Source organism: Panthera tigris, chromosome A1 (genome assembly GCF_018350195.1).
Source record: "Panthera tigris isolate Pti1 chromosome A1, P.tigris_Pti1_mat1.1, whole genome shotgun sequence".
NCBI classification, from domain to species: domain Eukaryota; kingdom Metazoa; phylum Chordata; class Mammalia; order Carnivora; family Felidae; genus Panthera; species Panthera tigris.
The window spans coordinates 81634999-81653012 of NC_056660.1; the positions used below are offsets into that span (position 1 = coordinate 81634999).

The following is an 18014-nucleotide window of genomic DNA, read 5'->3' on the forward strand; positions in this document are numbered from 1 at the left end:
AGGGATGGGTGGACAGAAAGCCTCTTGGGGCTCAAAACAGGCCTGCCAGGGGGTGATCATCTCAAGGCCTTCTCAGGAAGAAACCCCACGTGTGCCCTCAGAATGCAGCTCTGTGGAGAGTGCCCCGGAGACAGATGCCCATCTGCTCAGTGACGAGCCAGTCAGTTTAGAAATGTCTAGCAGACAGTGCTTCTCAACATGGGCTCCACCCTGGGGCGGACTGAGGAGTGAGTGGTGTCTGTCTGGGCCTGGCCGCACTTTTGTGCTGGTCTCTCTGTTCCAGGTGTTTCCTGGGTAATGAGGCCCGTTCACCCAGTGGCATCTGGTACAAAGAGTTAATCGCAGTTTTCTCCTGGCACGTCGGTGGGCTCAGGTCTTCAGTAGGCCCAGACAGGGGGCGATATGTCTGATGCTGTGGAGAACGGCGTCCCTCATGGGGCAGAGGGCAGAGTGTGCCAGGGAAGGGTCACCAGGCTTCCGCCGGGGGCTTCGTGCAGAGCCCGGGTGGTTGTGAGGGCGCCCTCCCCAGCAGGGCCCAGCTCTCCGCTCCACAGGCCTTGGCGGGTCAGTGTGCCACTCTGCCCACTAAGCCAGGTGCTGCTGGCCTGGAGGCCTCAGGAGTGTGTGTAGAAGCGTCCCGAGTGTAAATATGCCCCTTGTCAAAGTTCTTTCCCTTCTAAAAATGCACAATTAACATCTCCTGAGAAGAAGATGTGATGATCCCATTGTGGTGTGAGTGTCCCTCTGCTTCCAGGAAGGACAGGGAACCCTGAGAGGCAACCACCCCATCCTATGAGCCAGCATGCTGGCAGACGGAGGCTGGCACTCGGCCCCCTTGGCCATAGGCCCAAGTCACCAACACAACAGAAAGTAGAGCCTCACGGCAGCAGGATGTGTGACCGTGGCAAGGACCCCAGTCGCGGCCTGAACTGTGACACAGAAGCGGCTGTCCCCATCCCTGCCCTACACGCAATCTTCAAGCACGTCCTTACGGAACAACAAGACCCAGAGGCAGATGCTTAATAATAAAGGCAAATAAAGTGGAAATTTAGGAGCTGGGGGACCCTCTGGCCTGCCTGAGTCCTGCCTGCCATGCGGGATCTGTCTCCATCCTGAGGAACAGGGCTCCCCATGGCCTTGACCTGGATGGCAGGGAGCACGTTTCTGCCTGAGGCCCAACACGGGGACACTCTCTGTGCTTGTTCTGTGCGATGGGACATCCATTTCTAGCAGTGAGGACCCATCTCCCGAGGAGCAGCTCAGCTCAGCCTTCCTGCCGTCAGAAGAGGCAGCATCGACTCAGGAAGGTGGAAAGGATCTTGTGCCCGAGGTTGGCCCTAGGGGGCTCCAGGTGCCTGGGCTCCCTCCAGCGCACTGCACCCCCATGGCCCGAGCCTCTGCCGAGAGGGCCCATCGGCCGCGGAGCCGGTGGAAGTCAGGCCAGCTTCCTACTTGTGAGGGGGGTGCTCCTCTCCCAGGGAGTGGATGAGGATGAATAGAGTCATGGGTCCTGGTAGGGCCACGTGAAGGAAGGACCACCCTTTCCTGGGCAGACTGCGTTCCTTCCGTTGAAACAAGGTGTGGACATTTCGGAAACCACAGGCAGAGTCTGGCCGGAGGGTTTCACGTGACCAGTCTTTTTTTTCCCTCTGTTTTTCCCTCTATTAAAAACAAAGCCAGTAAAAGCTGGGTTTTACTGAGAAGGGTTACGGGGTGTTTGAAGATGGGTGTCTTCCCTCGGCTCCAGTCCCTGCCTGGCTGCTGACCCGGGGAGAGTGGGGCCAGGGGAGCGTGGTGAGGGTGGCTGGACACACCTTTTTTCGTCCGGAAAGGAGCCCAGGCAGTGTGACCGATGGCTCTGGGTCCCCAGCTCCCTGCGGGGCAGAACGGGCTGGGGAGGGGGGCAGGGGTCCAGACTCAGTACCCTCACCTCTGCCCTCAGAAGGCAAAGCACTCAGCATTCTCTGTCCTCAGTGCGTCCTGCATACATTTTAAGGTTTCTTAGTTTTTTTTTTTTTAAAACTGCCGCACCTGGTGTTAATCCTGGGCTATCCTACGTGTGCCTTACAGAACTCTGTTCTTTCCACTTTTCTGCAAGTTTGAAATTATTTCCAAACAAAAGGTTTCAAAAACGCCAGGACCAGGTGCACGTCCTCATTGTCCCGGTCCGGTGTGGCTGTCCCAGCCTCTGCAGAGCTCGAGCTCCACCACACGCTGAGGGGTCGCTGAGCCCCCCCACCACGTGACGTGAGGGCCTCCTCCCCACAGCCTCCCTCGCACACTCCTGCTCATTTATTCCTTAGCTCGGTTTCCTGCCTTCCTCTGGCTGCACACGGCCAGCGTCTGAGTGCCGGCCAGTCCCCCTCACGGGGCATGTGCACCGGGGAAGACGTGAACAAGGGTACGAAGGAGCTGAGTTTCCAGGTTGAAAATGTCCAGCCTGACTCTGCAGGGTGGAGAGTGATTGTCTAACAGGCTAACAGGTGAAAAAACCAATTCACCAAAGGCTCTTTCCTACCCGCTTTTTTTTTTTTTTTTTTTTTTTGAGAGAGAGAGGGCATGTGCATTGGTGGGGGAAGGGCAGAGAGACAGAATCCTAAGCAGGCTCCACACCAAGCCTGGTTTGGGGCTCGAACCCACGACCGTGGGATCGTGGACTGAGCTGAAATCAAGACGGAGCCCCCCAGGTGCCCCTCTTTCCTAGAAACTTGTAACCGGCTTCCAGCACTTCTCAAAATTATGATTTTGAGATGCCAACACTGGGGGACAAAATGTGGGGAAAACGTGACCAGGATGACAGGATGTGGTGCCGGGTGTGGTGCAGAGGCCCAGCGGCACTAAGCCTGCAGGACTCACGTGGTCGCTGTGGCTCCTCCGCGTGGCACACGTCTGGTCTGACACACACGTATGAACAGTGACCGTGTGACTGGACCTTGGGGACTGGTGTCACCACCGGGTCGGACCCAGCCTCACCTCGGTCCACGTCTGGCTCATGTTCTCTGTTGCAGGCTCTCTCCCTGTGCACTCGCTCTTGCTCCTAAGCTGAGCCCCGAGGGCTTGGGGGGTGGGAGATGGCTTCTGGAACCCCGGTTTCCGAGTGAAAATTCCAGCCCTGCCGTGTGCATGGGAGTCTCCTGGCCTCGCCTCCCACGCGGCACTCATTGGAGAGAAAGTCCCTTCAAAACCACTTGCTTCTCAAGGGGGGCTCTCTGTGCAGCTGCGGGCGTGAGCAGAGAAGGCATGTCTTCCCTCAGCCTCTTTCTCAGACGCGTGGGACTTCTGGAAGGTCGCCCCTGGCAGGACATCTGTCAGCTGTCAGCCCACCTGTTTCCACCCAGAGGGGCCTCCGGCAGGTCTTCTGGGCTGCTGGACTCGTGGCTCTGGTCCACCACGGGGGCCACGGCAGATAATGGGGTCAAGACGGACTTCTCTTTAGCACAGCCACTTTGCGGTTGCCCCAGAGTGTTTAGTTTAGTGCTGGTTTGGGACACCTGCAGGGACTGGACACACTGCGCTGATGGTAGGGGGCGTGGTGTCCTTCTCCTCCTGCTGGCCCCGGTGCCTCTGTTCACAGCTGCTCACCAAAGTCCTGCCCTGCCAGGCGTGCTAGGGGCTGGGGTGGCGCATTAGATCTGTGGCCATGTGGCCTCTGCCATGGCTACTGAGTTCAGCTGCTACAGCACAGAAGCACACAGACGATATGCAGACAAATGTGCATGGCTGTGTGCCAATAAAACTTTATTTACAAAATCAGGTGGTGGGCCAGTCATGGCCTGAAGGCCACTGTGTCCCCCTACAGGAGACACACGGGGTTTTAACTGAACTTTAGTGACTTAGAGTCTCATGTTAGTATGTAGAGGGTCTTAACACTAATTTACGTAGAATGGTCAAGAAATAAAAACCGTGTCATAGTGGTCTTTTTTGGTTTTTAAAGTTTACTCATTTGAGAGAGAGAGAGAGAGAGAGAGAGAGGATCCGAAGCAGATTCCACACTGTCAGCACAGAGCCCGATGTGGGGCTCAAACTCATGAACCGTGAGATTATGACCTGAGCTGAAATCAAGAGTCAGCTGCTCAACTGACAGCCACCCCGGCGCCTCTCAGTGGTCTTCCTGAACACCCACTGCCCCTTTTCCTGGGCCAGAATGACGCTGACTATGGCCTCTGGCCCCAGAGAAACGCTATTTCCAGTGTGATCGTAAATTCGGAGAAGTCTATGTGGCAGGTGGAACTAAAATGGTCGCAGTTGTATTTAATTTGAACTATTAAGAATTTTTTCACCCTGATTGGACACTGAAGGTCAAACAGAAAATGAAACCAGCCACTGGTGCTTCTGTGTTAGCAAGAGGATTTGCGGCCAACTCCGAGTCTCACACCAGCTCTCCGTGTCTGACTTAATGAGGTGCGGAGCCAGGAGCTGCCGCGGCCTGGGAGTCTGTGCTCCCGGAGCCCTTGTGTGTGGCGGCCTCAGTAGGCAGCCTTCAGGAGGTGATCAGGGCCAGGTGAGGCCCCCCTTGTGGGATTCCTGTCTGCAGAGAGAGACCAGAGCCCACGGTCTGCCCGGTGAGGACAGGGTGGGAAGAGGCTGCCACCACGAGGGCTGTCAGAACAAATGCCTGCTGTTCAAGCCTCTGTGACTTGCTACTGGGCCCAGCCGACCGAACCAAGAGCAACGGTGGGATGTCTCCCAGGCCGGCGGCCAGGCCTCGAGGGGGCTGGACTGGGACCTGGACAGGGTGGCCCATGTGTCTGACCCTTCCAGACTCAGAAAGGGCGTTTCCCTGTGGTTGTCGGTGGGAGGAAGGGCACCGGTCTAGCAGAGCCAGCAGGATGCCACTGTCACTAGGTGCTGCCGGTGGTGAGAGTCAATGGGACACTGAGCCAAAGCTGCTGGAACGAGGCCCTGTTGGCATGACATCCCAAAAGGTGGGGCCGAGTGGAATCGGCAGGTGCCTGGGGGTGAGGGGGGCTCAGGGGTTGCAGGCCCGTCACCGCTGCTCACCGCGGGACCTCAGGGCACCAGCCCCTCTACCCTGCCCCCTGCACAGCCCCATCGTCCGTCCGGCACCCATCTGCCGTGCTCTGTGTCCGTCTCCCTTGGGCCGCTCAGCACGTCCAAATGGGCCTGGTGTGCGGGCCCTGTCCTCATCTGTTGCCTGCATTGCGGTCCCTGGTGGTTTCTACGCTCATCTTGGGTCAGAGATGGGAGTGCACTGGGAAGTAAGAGCGGGTGTGAGGCCCTAACTGTGCACCTCACCAGTCGCACAGGCTCCCGGGCCTCACCAGTCTCTGCCACAGCGGGTACAGGTGCCTTGTCACCTGGAGGGTATGTCTCCTCCAGCGGTCAGCTGGGGATGGGGCCTGTGTCTAACCCTGGTATCATCAGAGTCTGGCTCTGCATCTCCTCTGTGAATGCTGGGCACAGGCTTGTGGTTGGAAAATTGAACAGGGCCATAGGTGGGTGTGTATGCAGTGGTTGGTGGATGGAGGGAAGGACAGAGGGACAGAGAGAAGAAGCGGGGGGGGGGGCGGGAGGGCAGGGAGGAGGAAGGGTGGGGTGGAGGAGGGCAGGGAGAAGGAGGGAAGAGTGGAGGGAGTGCGGGGAGAAGGGGGTGGGGTGGTGGCAGGAATGGTTGAATGGATGGTCAGGTCAAGGACTGGGTGGGTGAGTGAATTAACAAGAATCCTTTTTCTCCCTTCCTAGTAGAAAACAAATGTTTTGTTTTAGAGAAAGAGGCAGGCACCAAGGGGTGTCCTTGTTCAGGGCAGAGGACTGCACCTCAAAATATCCGGCAGCCGCCTCCTCTCGGCTGCCCATGCGATGCTGGTGGCGGGGGGAGGGGGACGTGTCAGCCCAGCCTTCCGGGCAGGTGTGTGCCCCCTGAGGCATCTGCTCTGGTGTCCTGGACACAGTGGCCCAGCTGCCCTGGAAGGAGCCGTGGCATCTCCCACTCTGTGGCCCCCGCCTGGCAGACTCCAGTGGCTTCCTTAGGCTCAGAGCCTGGGGCAGATGGGTCTGAAATAGCCAACGGCCACCCCTGGCCCAGGGATGAACCTCCTCTATCGCTCGTGTGTCTTTGTGTCTAGGAGCCCAGGCCGTTGGCTGCGGGAAGATGCCAGTTTTTCTCCAGTGAGGTGGGTTATGTGCATGATGCCTACCAGACAGAGGTATGTAGGGCGGGGGTCCGTGAGCTTTCGCTGCGCTAATCCGTGTCCCCCAGGCATTCTGTGCCCCAGGCCGGGGTCTGGATGCACAGCCTCCTGACTGCCAGCTCTCTGTGAGCACCCGTGCTCTGTTCCAGCCAGCGCTGGCATTTCATGCATCGCACCCCTGGGGGGTCGCAGCTGCTGGCCATTCCGTGCAGGACGCACAGCAAGCTAGCAGCCCTGTCTGGGTGGGTGTGGCACTGTTAACAGCTGCAAAGCACAGTTGGGTCAGCTGCATTTACCTTGGCTGAGAGGCTGGTCCCTGGGCCACTCCCCATGCACTAGACGCCAGGAACAAGAGTGCAGGATGGACGGCATGCCCTCCCTCTCAGGCCAGCCCCGGCAGCCCTCTTGCCCCAGCTCTGCATGAATGCATCAGCTGCACTGAGCACGGCCTCCCAAACTGTGCAAATGTCCAGGAGGAGCTGAGAGCCTGGATCACACACCTGGACAGGCCCCCACGTGGCTTGTGCAGGTTCCTCGACCTCAGGGCCTGGAGGGTCCCTGCTGCCCCTCCAAGGGGGCGGCATTTTTCTCCAAAGGCTGACCCCAGCCCTCCTGGCCTTTTGCCTGGCGGGGGGAGCCCGGGGACTCGTCCTGTCCGAGGGCATCATGGGGCTCTCCAGGCCCTACCCGTGCACCCCACCTATCCACAGACACTTCAGCTGGCTGCCCTTCCTTCCTGCTCCCCTCTACTCCTGGCGTCAGGGAGAGGCAGGACCCCTTCCTGAATCCCATCAGTCAGGCTTCTGAGGACAGGCCCACGTGTCCGGGGCTTGCCCCTTGCTCCCGACCCTCTGTCTCTTAGAACCAGCCCAGGGGCTTGAGCAAATCCTGACTCTGGGTCCCGCCTCAGTTTGTTGATTCAGTAGACACAGGATTTGCAAAGCCCCCTGAGGACTCAGGGACCCACGCTGCCCGCACCGCTCTAAACCAGGGCTGGCAGCTTGCCCCATAAAGGGTCAGTAATATTTCAGGGTTTATAGGCCAAGTGGTCTCTGTCCCAGCTACTTGACCCTGTCTCTCTGGTGTGACAGTGGCCACGGGCAAGGTGTTGTCAGAGGAGCGTGGCTATATGGAGCTTCACCTGCAAAGCAGGCAGTGGGCCAGGCTGGGCTGGAGACCCTTGCTAGCTGACCAGTTCTAACCCCCATCCCATGTGGTTGCACACTTCTTGGGAGGGGACGCTTAGGGTCAGGCCTCTTGACCTCCAGATCTCCGGCCTGTGGCGCTGACCTTCCCATCAGGCACGTGCAGCCCTCCCTCCTCCCCATCAGCCTCCAGCCCTGCCCCTCCCAGGGCCCTTTGTCATTTCCAGTGAGCCTCCCTCCTGCCCTTGCTTGCACACACCAGAGCGTCCCATGGCCTGCAGCCACAGGACCCTGAAAGGAAGTCCACGAGTCCAGTGGTTCTGGAGGTGCGGCCAAAGAGGGGCCGGGGCGCCAGGGACGGTCCGAGGGCCTCTGGGGTGGGGCCCTGCTCCCTCACCTGTCCTGGGCCAGCTGAATCCTTGATGAGAGTCTGGCCCACCAGCCCTCAGCACACCATCCTCCCTCAGAAGCGTCTCCTCCCCAGATGGCACCGTCTTCCTTCTGAAAGGGGGTGGTCTCCACCCCGGTTACCTCCCACGTGTGGGCGGCATGGCTGTGTCACGTGTTGACAGTCCTGGGGGAGGGAGGAAGGCACATGGTTTTGCCTAATTTTGCTCTTTTAACATCAAGTCTCCCAACCACTTGCCGTGTCTTTGCAGCAGGTGCCCAAGGGGAGGCCTCCACGTGGCTTACACAGGGCTGGCGTGGCAAGGTCGGGCTGCTGGGAGCTTGTGGCCCTATGTGTGGTCACCTGGAGGTGTCCCCACCTGTCCCACCTGTTCCCACCTGGAGACGTTCCCACCTGTCCCCACCTGGAGCCGTCCCACCTGTCCCCACCTGGAGGTGTCCCCACCTGTAGGCACAGAGCCTAGAGCCCTCTCCCTCTCCTTGTCCACCAGATGTTGGCTGCCTGGACTCCCTGGTGGCCAAGCCTGGTCCTCTGACCCTCCAGCAGGGGAAGGTCCTGCCACCCGCAAGCATGTGGAGGGTCAGGAAATCTGGCTCAGGAGGAGGAGCTCCTGACTGACCCAGGCGCAGTGGCCGGGCCCTGGCCCCGGGGGAGGCAGCCCTGCCCACTCCAGGTTAAGGAAGGACAGGCACCTGACAATGTCTCTCTGCTGGCAGGTCATCTGTCACTCCTTTAACGGCCAGTGCCCGCTGAAGGTGAAAAGCAGCACCTGTTACTGCTGTGACCTCTACAATTGTCAGAGGTGAGGGCTGGGGCCCAACTGGGCAGCAAGCAGTCCCTCTCCTGGCCCCTGCCCCACGCCTGTGTGAGGGAGGGGTTCTCATCTCACAGATGGGAAACTGAGGCTGCATGGGTGGGGGGAGGGACAGGGAGGGACACGGCCTCCTGCCCCATGGTTGCAGCTCTGCCTCGAGACTGTGCATCTGGACGCCCAAGTTCCTCAGTGCTTCCTCCCTGCTTGGCTGGGGCAGGCAGCTGGGGTGGGCTGCAGAAGGTCCCCCTTCTCTTCATCTGCGGGCAGCAGAGGACACTCTTCTGTGATGTGGACTGTGAGAGCCTCCCCAGGACAGGCCCTGGGTTCTTGGCGCTCAAGCTCGCCCACACGGAGCCGCTGGTGTCCGTCCTTAAGGGTCAGGCTTCCTACTAAGGCCCTGGGCACCGGTTTTGTGTTAATAGCTTGAACACCTACATTAAAACCAGCAGGCTTTCACGTATGCTTCTTGGGGATGCCTCTCTTGAATTGCTGAAAACTCCGGGGCTTTAAGCTACAACCTCCTTCCCCCAAAGATGGTTCCCTCCCATTTCCAAGCAAGAGTGGCTAAAGCAGCACGTGTGTGGGTCACCGTCTCCACGCAGTCCTGAGGGCCCGGCTGCAGGCCCTCGGCCACAGCACCGTGGTCCAGCTATGCACAGATGGCCTCAGTCCCGTGTGGGGAGGGCCAGGATGAATCCCCTGTGGGCTCACCTTCCTGTGCTCCCTGCCAAGGCAGCCGGGTACAGAGAGCTCCGTGTCAGGCCTGCTCGCTCTGAGGGCGCCCTTCTGCCTGCGCTTGGGTTTGGGGAGTGGACTTGGGTGGTCCTTCCTGCTTTTTGGGGGCCAGGCCTGCTCTTGGGAGGCCTGGGCTCTTTTCCTGGAGGGATGTCCAGATGCCCTGGGGAACAGCTTTCTCACCATGAACTCAGGGTGCAGCTGGGCTGGTTCATGAGGGGCGGTGTCCCCCAACCCGTCCCCCGCAGCACCAACAGAGCTGCGGGGTTTTATGGCCAAAGACTACAGCCTGTCCGGGAGCAACTCGCAGGCTGTGGCACTGGCTGTGACCTGTTCCCCTCCACCTGCAGCGCTGAACCTTCTCCCACCTACTACGAGTTCGTGGGCGTGAGCAGCTGTCAGGATGTGCTTCACCTGTACCGGCTACTCTGGGCCTCAGCGGTGCTGAACGTCCTGGGTGTGTTCCTGGGTATCCTCACGGCAGCTGTCCTGGGGGCCTTCAAGGACATGGTGAGTAGGGCCCCCTGGTGCTGGCCCTACGGACAGGTCGGGGCTCTGGGGCCTGTGTCCTCTGAGGTGGGCAAGGCGGGCCTCCTTATCGTCACTAACAAAGGAGGAAACGGAGGCTCATGGAAACTGCCAGCCGTCTGTTAGGGCGACAGCAAGCCTTCACTGGTCGCTTCCAGAAGCAGCTACTCTAGGACATGTGCTGCCATCTAGGCAGCCTCTAGGGCGTGTGGGGACATGCCATTGGACAGCTGTAGGGGTGAGCACTAGGGCGGGCGGGGGCGGGGGCATGCTGTCCGGGAGCTGTAGGGCCGGGTGCTCCCGGCAGGGATGCGGACGTGTGATGGGAGAGCTTTAGGGGTGGGCGCTCTGGCAGGGGTGGGGAGCCTCCCCGCAGGAAGCAGCTTACACGTGGGGCTGGGCTGTGCAGGACCTTTGTCCCCTCTTCTCCCTGAGACTGCTTGTTCCAAACTAGAATTCCTGCACTGCTCGGCTGACCCCTCCTGGGGTGGGTCGTCCTTGGCCGTGGAGGCACGCCATGGGGTCGCCCCCACCTCAGGTCACGGACTCCAGAGAATACCCAACACCCATGTGAGTTGGGAAAGGGTTCCGTGCCTTCCATGCTGGCAGGAAGTGGTCTGCACAGGGTCATGGATGTTTCTGCGGAAGCCCACTGCATCCCAGTGTAGCCGGTTCAAAGTGTTCAGTCTTGCCAGTTTCTGGCTAAAGAGGGCTAGATCGTAGACGGGAGGCAGGGTGTGTCCGCTTAGACCTTTGTCATTCCCGAAAACCTGGTGAAAGTTAATGGGCCGCCCCAGGAAGGACGTCAGCCCCGTGGGTTTTCTGGAAGGGACTGGAGTTCATCAGAGTCTACAATAAAGCTGCTGGAGTGTTTTGTCAAGAATAAAATGATGCCTCGAAGGGCCACCAGTCACAATGGGCCACAGAGCTGTGTCTACACTCTACTCTGGACAGTTCTCTCATGCACACCCACAGCTCTGGGGCATTGAATGAAAGAGGGAAGGTGATTCCTTAGAGGTTTACACCTACTGAGTAGTCTTATACGTCTAGTGGATTTTATAGCTTAGAAATCATCTTGAGGAATGCAGGAGCTTCATGAGCAGCCCAAGCGGCAAGTCCTCACACACAGCCGGCCCCGGGCAAGAGGGTGGACCTGCTGGGGCCAGATAGGCAGGCACAGGAGAGAGAGTAAGGCCAGGCTGGGCCCCCAGCGTCCCCCGCAGAGGGCTGCCCATGCCGGCCCCAACCTGCCCACCCTCCCAAATCCCGAAATGGCACAAGCACAGAGTAAGATCCAGCGAGCCCCTCTCCAGCCCACGGCGTCATCTGCGCCCCTTACCCTGTGACCAGCCCTGTGGGCCCAAGCCCCCAGGCCACCAGGGGCAGCTGTTCCTCCTACCGGATGTCCCCCAACCCCTGCACACCAGGCCTTGGTCCCGGGATGCTCTGCGCACACCCCCTCCTCCCAGCACACCAAAACTCCATCCCGTGATGCTCTGCGCTGCGCCCCCCCCCACCCCTCAAACCAGGCCTGGGTCCTGTGATGCTCTGTGTGCCCCTCGGCATGCACAGCTCCGGTCTGCCCCGACAGCCCTTAGCTCAACCCAGCACACACAGTAGGCACACAGTAGGGTTTGTTCATGGACGTGGCAGCAGAGCGGTCAGGCCCACGAACTTAGCCCTGAGTTTTCCGTCTTCCTTCCGCACCCTTATTCGTCCTTCAGAGTGTGCAGAGGCGGCCTGGGCGGGAGGGGCTGGGAGGTGGCAGGTGCCAGACCTTGGAGCTCCACCTCCGGGGGCCTGCAGGTGCGGGTGGACCTGGGTGCCCTCTCTGCTTCCACTGCTCCCTCCCCTCTGCTTGTGCCCTGCACCCCCACTGCTCAGGACCTGCCTCTGCTCCCCATCAGTGGGGGTGGTAAGTTTCCAGATATGCTGTCGGCTCCCGAGGCCCCTTCCTGAAGCATGGGGGCTGCCCGTGGTGTCAGATGGGAATCCAGGTCTGTCCTGGTGGGAGGGATGCACCTCAGGTCCGGGACCCCTTGAGCCTCCCTCTGGGGAGGGGTCTCTCCCACGGCCCCCCGCCTTGGGGCCACAGGTGGATGGCCCAAGTCCTGTTTTCCTCTGGAGAGTTGGAGCCATCTGGGTGAGCTAACAAGAATAGGGCCCTGAGGGGCTGGGATGCTCTGGTGTTATTTGCACATCTCTGGAAATCCCCACGACCATGCGGTCTAACCCTGTGCTGTGCTGCCTGGGGAGCACATGTGGGGGGTCAGCCCTCTGTCGCCGCAGCTGGGCGGAGACTCCCGGGACACGAGGCCCCTGGAGAGGAGAAGCCAGCATTTTCCTTGCCTTTTCAAATAGAAACCAAAGAGATCCTGGCCTCATCTGGCATCTTGGTGGGTCCCTGGGACAAATAGAAAGGAAAAATAAGCCCTACTTTTAGGTGTTTAGTTTTGATCTGAGGGCATGGTCTCTCACTTGCAGGTGTCAGATGGGGATGGTTTGTGGATGGGGCTCTGCAGGCTTGAAGCCAGGGGCGCCCGCCTTCCGGAGGGCTGCTGACACGTCTCCATTCTCTCCATTCTTTCGGCAGGTCCCTCTGTCCCAGCTGGCCTATGGCCTCTCCGCTGCACCCCAGATCCTCTGCAACCCTGCCCAGCAGGTCCTGGCCTACACGGGCTTCTGCCCACCATCCGCACCCCTCCCCACCTGCTCATCCTACCCTCTGCCTCTGCAGGTAGGCTCAGTATCTCCTGGAGGAAGCCTGTGTGCTCACATCGTGGGCAGTGGTCATCCAGGACAGCTGTGGTCAGATGAGACATGAATGGGGGCTCAGGTTGAGGGAAGATGGGGGCCCACAGCCTTCCCTGCCCCCAGTTTAGTAATAGGGTGGTGAAGCCAGCCTGGACTGGTGAGAGGGCTGGGAACGATGTGAGGGGGGCATGGTGGACAACTCCAACTGTCCTCGCCCTTCCTGACGTTTTGAGCTCCTTTGCTCCTTGTGGCCCTGGTGACCCAGCCTTTAGTGTTGCCCGGGCTGTGAGCCTTTTCTGAGCCAGGCCCGGGTCCTGCAGAAGTTCCCACCACATCCTAGCCAGCCGCGGGGGCCTGTGAGTACTTATTTAGGGGGAGCCGTAAGCCTTGCCCCCAGCCATACCTCACCCCCAGAAGTGGCCACCTCATAGGGCAAACCCAGCAGGACACGTGGGCCTTGGGGCTGTGTGGTGGGGGCGAGCCCTTGTCCCTGGATGGGTGCTCCCCTGGGGCTCCAGTCGTGGCTTTGTTGGGGAGCCCACGTGCCTGCCAGCTGGCCGCCCTGGGGCACAGAGGCCTCACCAGTCTGCCAGCATGAGCAGGTGGGCGTGGGTGCAGGGGGCTCTCTGGAGCCCAGGACGTGGGGTGCATCACGCAGAGGAAGGGCCGTCTGGGGGCAAACTGAGTGGTGTTCGGGCCTCCTGGTCCAGCAGGGCGGGCCCCTGTTCCACGTGCCTTGACCATGAGGCTGGTGGCTGTGCTCTCTGGGAGTGGGTGTGTGTAGCCTTTGAATCCCGAAGGGGACCCGACCCAGCAGTACCCCCAAAGCCCAGCCCCCTCTGGTCTCTGCAGGGACATGCCATGTGGCACCCCCTCCCTCCCAGGAAGCATCGGCCGGGTCCTGAGTGACGCCAGGCCCTGGTCCTATGGGGACACTAGGGTGCTCGCTGCTGCGTCCATGTGAGGCCCTCCTCGAGGGGTCCAGAGCGTCTTCTCCACATCTGTGACACAGGGAGGGATGAGATCAGGGCTCAGGAAACGACAGTGTTTGCCCACAACCCTATAGCGCTCACCCCCAAGGACAGGCACCACCCTGAGGCACCGGACACCACCTTCCCAGATGCCCAGGTGGCCACGTGTGGCAGCATTATCTTCCCAGGAGTATCGCCCACATCTGCCCTTGGGTATCCCCTCTGGTCCCCGCCATGGTAAGGACCACGTGGCCTTGGCTGTGGCCTGTGTCCTAAAGGCTCTGCTCTGGCTCCCCATCCCCTTAGTCTGCCAAACCCAGAGCGTGAGACCCACAGCTGTAGGGAAGCTGGACCCGTGGGCGCTGGGCCCCTTTGGTGACCAACCACAGTGCCGTGTCACCCACCCGAGTGTAGGCAGGACTGGCCCAGGTGTGGCTCATCTGCTCCAGGGAGGGGAGGCGTGGCCTTGAGCTGTGGTGCGTGCTGTAGGGTGGGAGGCAGTCCTGCCAGGGCCCTGGCCCGTGTCCGACGTCTCCCACAAGCTTGGCCCCGGGTGCACCCCAAATGCCAGGCTTGACTTGCCCTGGGGGCCTGCCGGTCTTTGGGGCAGGCAGCTGTGGGGGGCCCTTGCCGAGTCTGTGTCCTGACCTCAGGCCCCGGGGCGGGTGTCCTGCTCTTACAGGTTACGGTGCATCTCCTCAGCAGACGTGCTCCTTGTGGGAGCTGGGCATGGCGGGGGCCTTCCACGTGTGGCAGTGGCCTTCCACGTGTGGCAGTGGCCTTCCACGTGTTGGCTTTATTCCTGTGCCACATTCCACCCCCAGTCACCTTCAGGGCCTCTGGCTTGTCACGAACACAGATGCTCTCTCTTTGCCCCGGGGGGCTTGGGTCCCCCCCTGCCTCTCCAGCCTCCGTCTGCAGCGTGTGCGGGGGCATAATTACATATGTGCCCACGCCGAGATCTGGGGAGATGACCGGTCAGGGGCCTCCAGGTGTCCCCCGGGGAGAGAAGCAGAGCCAAAGCGGTCTCGTGACGAATGGAGAGGGAAACGGGGTGCTCCAAGTGCCGTCATTGGCAGCAAAGTACACCCCACGCAGTAGCAGGGAGCAGACGGTGGTCAGGACCAGCGGTAGTCAGGGCTGTTTGGAGCCATTCGTCAAAAGGAAGACCTTCAAGGGACCCTACCTCCCTGCTCCCCAGGTTGCCTGGCCAGGACATGCAGGACGGCTCATCTGCTTCCCTGATGGGGCTGCCTGTGTGGACAGAGCTGTCCCAGTGGGGCCCTGTCTGCCAGTGGTCTTCCTCAGGGCTCACAGAAATTTCCTTGGTGATCTGTAGTGGTTTAGTCTGTGGTTCACGGTGGTTTAGTCTGTGGTCTGTGTTTACTCCGTTGGTGGTGGTTTTCTCTGTGGTCTGTGGTGCTTTAGTCTGTGGTTCATGGTGGTTTAGTCTGTGGCCTGTGGTCCTTTTGTCTGTGGTCTGTGGTGCTTTATTCTGTCCTCTGTGGTGGTTTATTCCATGGTCTGTGGTGGTTTAGTCTGTGGTTCATGATGGTTTAGTCCGTGGTGGTTTAGTCTGTGCTCTGTGGTGGTTTATTCCATGGTCTATGGTGGTTTAGTCTGTGGTTCATGGTGGTTTAGTCTGTGGTTCATGGTGGTTTAGTCTGTGGTCTGTGGTGGTTTAGTCTGTGGTCTGTGGTGGTTTTGTCTGTGCTCTGAGGTGGTTTATTCTGTAGTCTATGGTGGTTTAGTCTGTGGCCTGTGATGGGTTAGTTTGTGGCTCGTGGTGATTTACTCTGTGGTCTCTGAGCTGCTCATTTCCAGTGGAGGGCAAGTGGATATAGGCATGGGAGAGACTGGGAACTACCAGCAGAATACAGGGAATGTTCTCTAGAAGTTTGCTTTGTCCCCCCACAGTCAGAAGGGAGAAACAGGGGTGGGCAGGTCCCCGACCATTGGATTCTGAAGCCCATGCTGTCGACTCTGAGCAGGGTGGTATTCCTGGGTTCAGCTATGGCCTGTGAGGGCATTCTTCTTCCAGAATCCTGAGATCCCAGGGCCCCTGGGGAAGGGGAGCCACAGTCCAGGAGGCTGGCCTCTCAAGAGCCCCCGGCACTGGTGGGTGGGGAGTAGAGGGGCCGCAGCAGGGCCAGGAGATCAGGGCTCTTACACACCCTGGGTATTTCATAGAGGGGACTTCTAGCTTTATTTATTTACATATTGGTTTTAAGTAGACACTCATTTTCTTTTGTTTTTAAGGTTTATTTATTTATTTTGAGAAAGAGAGAGAAAGTGAGAGGGGCAGATAGAGAGGGAAAGAGAGCGAATCTCAAGCAGGCTCCACTCTGTCACATGGAGCCCAGTGCGGGGCTGGAACTCACAAACTGTGAGATAATGACTTGAGCCAAAACCAAGAGTCGGACACTTAACCTCCTGAGCACCCCCCCAGGTGCCCCTTAAGAAGGCATTTCTAACCATTAGAATTCAAGGGGGAAAATTTAAGAGTTTTGTTGGTAGGTGGAGAAAAACTGGAAATTTTATTGATTTAAAATATGCGCCATACCCAACATTTTTGTTCTCAGAATGACTTTTACTTGAGTCTGTGTGTTAGTGGGGGTTCCTCAGGGAAACAGAACGGATAGGATTGTGTGCATATACAGATGATACAGATATTGATACACAGAAAGAGGCAGAGAGACAGAGACAGACAGAGACTGAGAGACAGACACAGGCAGAGAGACAGATCCCTGAACGTCCAGGCCAGGACAGATGTAGGCTGCAGACCAGGGGAAAACAGATCTTGCACGTCTGGTCAGTCTGGAGGCAGAGCCCCTCTTCCCAGGGAATTCAGTCTTTCCCTCTTATGAGGGAAATTCAGCCTTCAACCGATTGGACTGATGTAAATGCCAATCACATCTGGAAATACCTTCGTAACAACATCCAGACTGGTGTTTGAGCATCTGTGCACGAAGGCCTGACCAAGTGGACACCTGAAATTAACCATTGGGCTATGATGAAAATGTTGATGTCTTATTTTTTCCTTCAAATACGAAGTGGTGGGGAGCCCAGAGCGCTGCCCACCACCACCCCCCCCGCCCCCCTCCCCAGATGCTCTAGGCAGCATCTTCCTTGGACGTTGCGTGGCCAGGAGCTAGGAATTTGGAAGATGGGCACCCCTGTAGGCGGCTGCAGGTGCAGAGTGTGTGCCCGGGAGGCTCCTGTGGTCCGATCAGGGGGCCTACATAAGGCGGATGGCCCTGGGTGTGGAAGGACCCCAGGCCCCAGGAAGGCTCTGTGTAGACTGTGTGTGGGGCTGGCCCCTCCGCCGACTGAGGACGCCTTTCTGTTCTGTTACAGCGCTGTGGCCATCTCCCAGCCTCGACTCCCAGGGACCCTCCTCTGTCTGAGGATTTGCAGCCTCCCAACGACCCCCCTCTCTGTGCTCCAGCCCACTTCCTTCCAGGAGAGAAGCCTCCCCCCTACACTCCCTGACACACAGGGGGTAGATTGAAAAATAGGTTTTTGGTTAAAAAAGCAGCCGCTACAAACCCTGCTTCTGTGGCCAACCTCCTAGAGACGTCAGGGGAATGTTCCAGAAGTCCACACCCTCTCTCCCCTCCTGGGCGAATCCATGGGCAGAGAAGCCAGGACCAGTGGTGGGGACGGAACCCCAGGTGACTGAGACCCCCCCAGGCTGCACCTCTGCTCGGCCACCCAGCCCAGAGTGTAAGCCGGACACTAGACAGATCCAGCGTGTCCACCTGGAGCCCCCTTGGTCTGGTCCTCTGTCATCGCTCGCTAAAAAGCTGCTTCCTCACTGTCCTCTTAATGAGTTAGTTATTATTTTGCAAAGGGAATACGGCTCAGCATACCCTGTGTGAGGATCATGTTTCAAGGACATGTGTTGTATGTTCACATGTTTATATGGTGTCCTCAAGAAGTGCATGGTCTCCATGCTCAGAGCTGTGTTCTCTCGGCATTTACTTGCTGGGGAAAAAAAGATGCTTTGGCTCAAATTCCAGCACTGCTTGTAAAGTGTGTGTTCGCTGAGGTCTGTGCACGCTCCGTGTCCAAACCCGCCGTCCCACCTGCAGAAAGGCTTGCTATCCCAGGCCACCTGTTTCCTACCCAAGGCATCCGGACTTCCGGCTGCCGCATGTGCGGTCCCCCTTGCCTGCAGGGCAGATGCCTCTAACTCCAGCCTCTGTGTTCCAAGTGACCCCTGGGGTGCGCAGCTCCTGAGGCCCTTCCACAGAACCTGGAGTGAGCTCTGACTTACGGACCAGCACTAGTGACCCAGGCACCTGGTGCTGCTGGTGGGCACACCCCTGGGAAATGACCAAATCCTGGTTGAGTGACAGGCCCGAGTCCTAAAGTACAGTCCTGGGTCACTGGGGAAAAGAGATAAGTCAGTGGGGGGGGGGGGGTGTGGGAGGGGCGACAGGAGGGGGAGGGCGAGGGGGAGGGAAGAAAGGAAAAAAGAAGAGGATGGTAAGGAGCCGCGGT

At 59.0% G+C, this 18014-nt stretch overlaps 1 protein-coding gene across 1 annotated transcript in view; it reads left to right on the forward strand.

Moving 5' to 3' along the window:
- TMEM255B (transmembrane protein 255B) overlaps positions 1 to 17669 on the forward strand; it is a 40927-nt gene extending 23258 nt beyond the window's left edge. Inside the window, exons 5-9 of the mRNA XM_042958294.1 lie at positions 6087 to 6167; positions 8423 to 8508; positions 9606 to 9765; positions 12377 to 12520; positions 16866 to 17669. Coding sequence (XP_042814228.1) covers positions 6087 to 6167; positions 8423 to 8508; positions 9606 to 9765; positions 12377 to 12520; positions 16866 to 17000 — 606 coding nt within the window. The 3' untranslated portion in view covers positions 17001 to 17669. The remainder of the gene's footprint in view (positions 1 to 6086; positions 6168 to 8422; positions 8509 to 9605; positions 9766 to 12376; positions 12521 to 16865) is intronic.
- Positions 17670 to 18014: the final 345 nt, after the last annotated feature.